The sequence below is a fragment of the Sinocyclocheilus anshuiensis genome, unplaced genomic scaffold, assembly GCF_001515605.1.
Source record: "Sinocyclocheilus anshuiensis isolate Anshui unplaced genomic scaffold, SAMN03320099.WGS_v1.1 scaffold21949, whole genome shotgun sequence".
Taxonomy (NCBI): Eukaryota; Metazoa; Chordata; class Actinopteri; order Cypriniformes; family Cyprinidae; genus Sinocyclocheilus; species Sinocyclocheilus anshuiensis.
This window is the reverse complement of record NW_015550890.1, coordinates 1,513-2,626: the sequence shown is the minus strand read 5'-3', so window position 1 is coordinate 2,626 and position 1,114 is coordinate 1,513. Positions and strand designations below refer to the sequence as shown.

Sequence of the window (1,114 nt, the reverse complement as noted above, 5' to 3'; positions counted from 1 at the left end):
GGCTATTGCTACAAATATACCCCAGCGACTTAAGACCAGGGTCACGTATATAAAACTAGTATTAGCAGTAGCTGTAGTGTTTGAGTACTGCAGTTACTGTTAGAGTAGCTGTAATGCTTATGTTTTCTGTTTCAGCCGAGCGCGCCTTGGACACCATGAACTTTGACGTGATCAAGGGCCGGCCCCTCCGCATCATGTGGTCCCAGCGAGACCCGTCACTGCGCAAGAGCGGTGTGGGAAACATCTTCATCAAGAACCTGGACAAGTCCATCGACAACAAGGCCCTCTACGACACGTTCTCTGCCTTCGGCAACATTCTGTCCTGCAAGGTAAAGACGAGTGTTTGCAGTAGGGCTGGACAATAATTCAATAGCAATGTGTATCGCGATATAATTGTTTTCAATAACGGTGATATGATTTTTTTTTTAAACACATTTCCGATATTTCGATATACATTACCGGTGTTTCCCATACATTGATTTATTTGTGGCGTTTGACTTCGCTGAATAAACATGAGCTCTTCGCGTTTCAAAATCATAACACGGCGCGGGTGTTTTATATGAATGCACCTCTGAAGGAAACCGACTGTCTTCAGAAAAGTTTCGATGACGTTTACATTTGATAAAGTAGCGTTCATGAGCGGAGCTGCTTTGTTTAAAGCCGTTACCGGGGAAACCGCTAGTTTTATCACTCTAAAAGCGCCTCCTGCTGGTGGAGAATCAGTTTGCATTTTCAGTAATAAGCCCGTCTCCAGCAACATTTCCAGTTTTTGTTGTCGTTCAATTTTTTTGTTTTCTGCAGCGACTCGGAGCACTTTTCATACCCTTTTTTTTTTTTCTGGCTGAAGCACATTTGTTTCAATCTATAAGAATTTTTGAACCGTAAGATTTTTAATGTTTTTAAAATTAAGAAGTCTCTTTTGCTCACCAAGCCTGCATTTATTTGATCCAAACTACAGCAAAAACAGTACAATTTTAAAATGTTTTTACTATTTAAAATAACTGCTTTCTATTTGAATATATTTTAAAATCTAATGTATTTCTGTGATGGCAGTCATTACTCCAGTCTTCAGTGTCACATGATCCTTCAGAAATCATTCTAATATGCTGATTTG

General features: G+C 39.8%; 1 protein-coding gene across 1 annotated transcript in view; it reads left to right on the top strand.

Moving 5' to 3' along the window:
- Positions 1-110: 110 nt before the first annotated feature.
- The window catches only part of LOC107661073 (polyadenylate-binding protein 1-like), a gene marked incomplete at its 3' end in the record, with an annotated part of 2,076 nt that continues 1,072 nt past the window's right edge, over positions 111-1,114 (top strand). The window contains exon 1 of the mRNA XM_016450516.1: positions 111-329. Within this exon, the coding sequence (XP_016306002.1) occupies positions 114-329 (216 nt within the window). The remainder of the gene's footprint in view (positions 330-1,114) is intronic.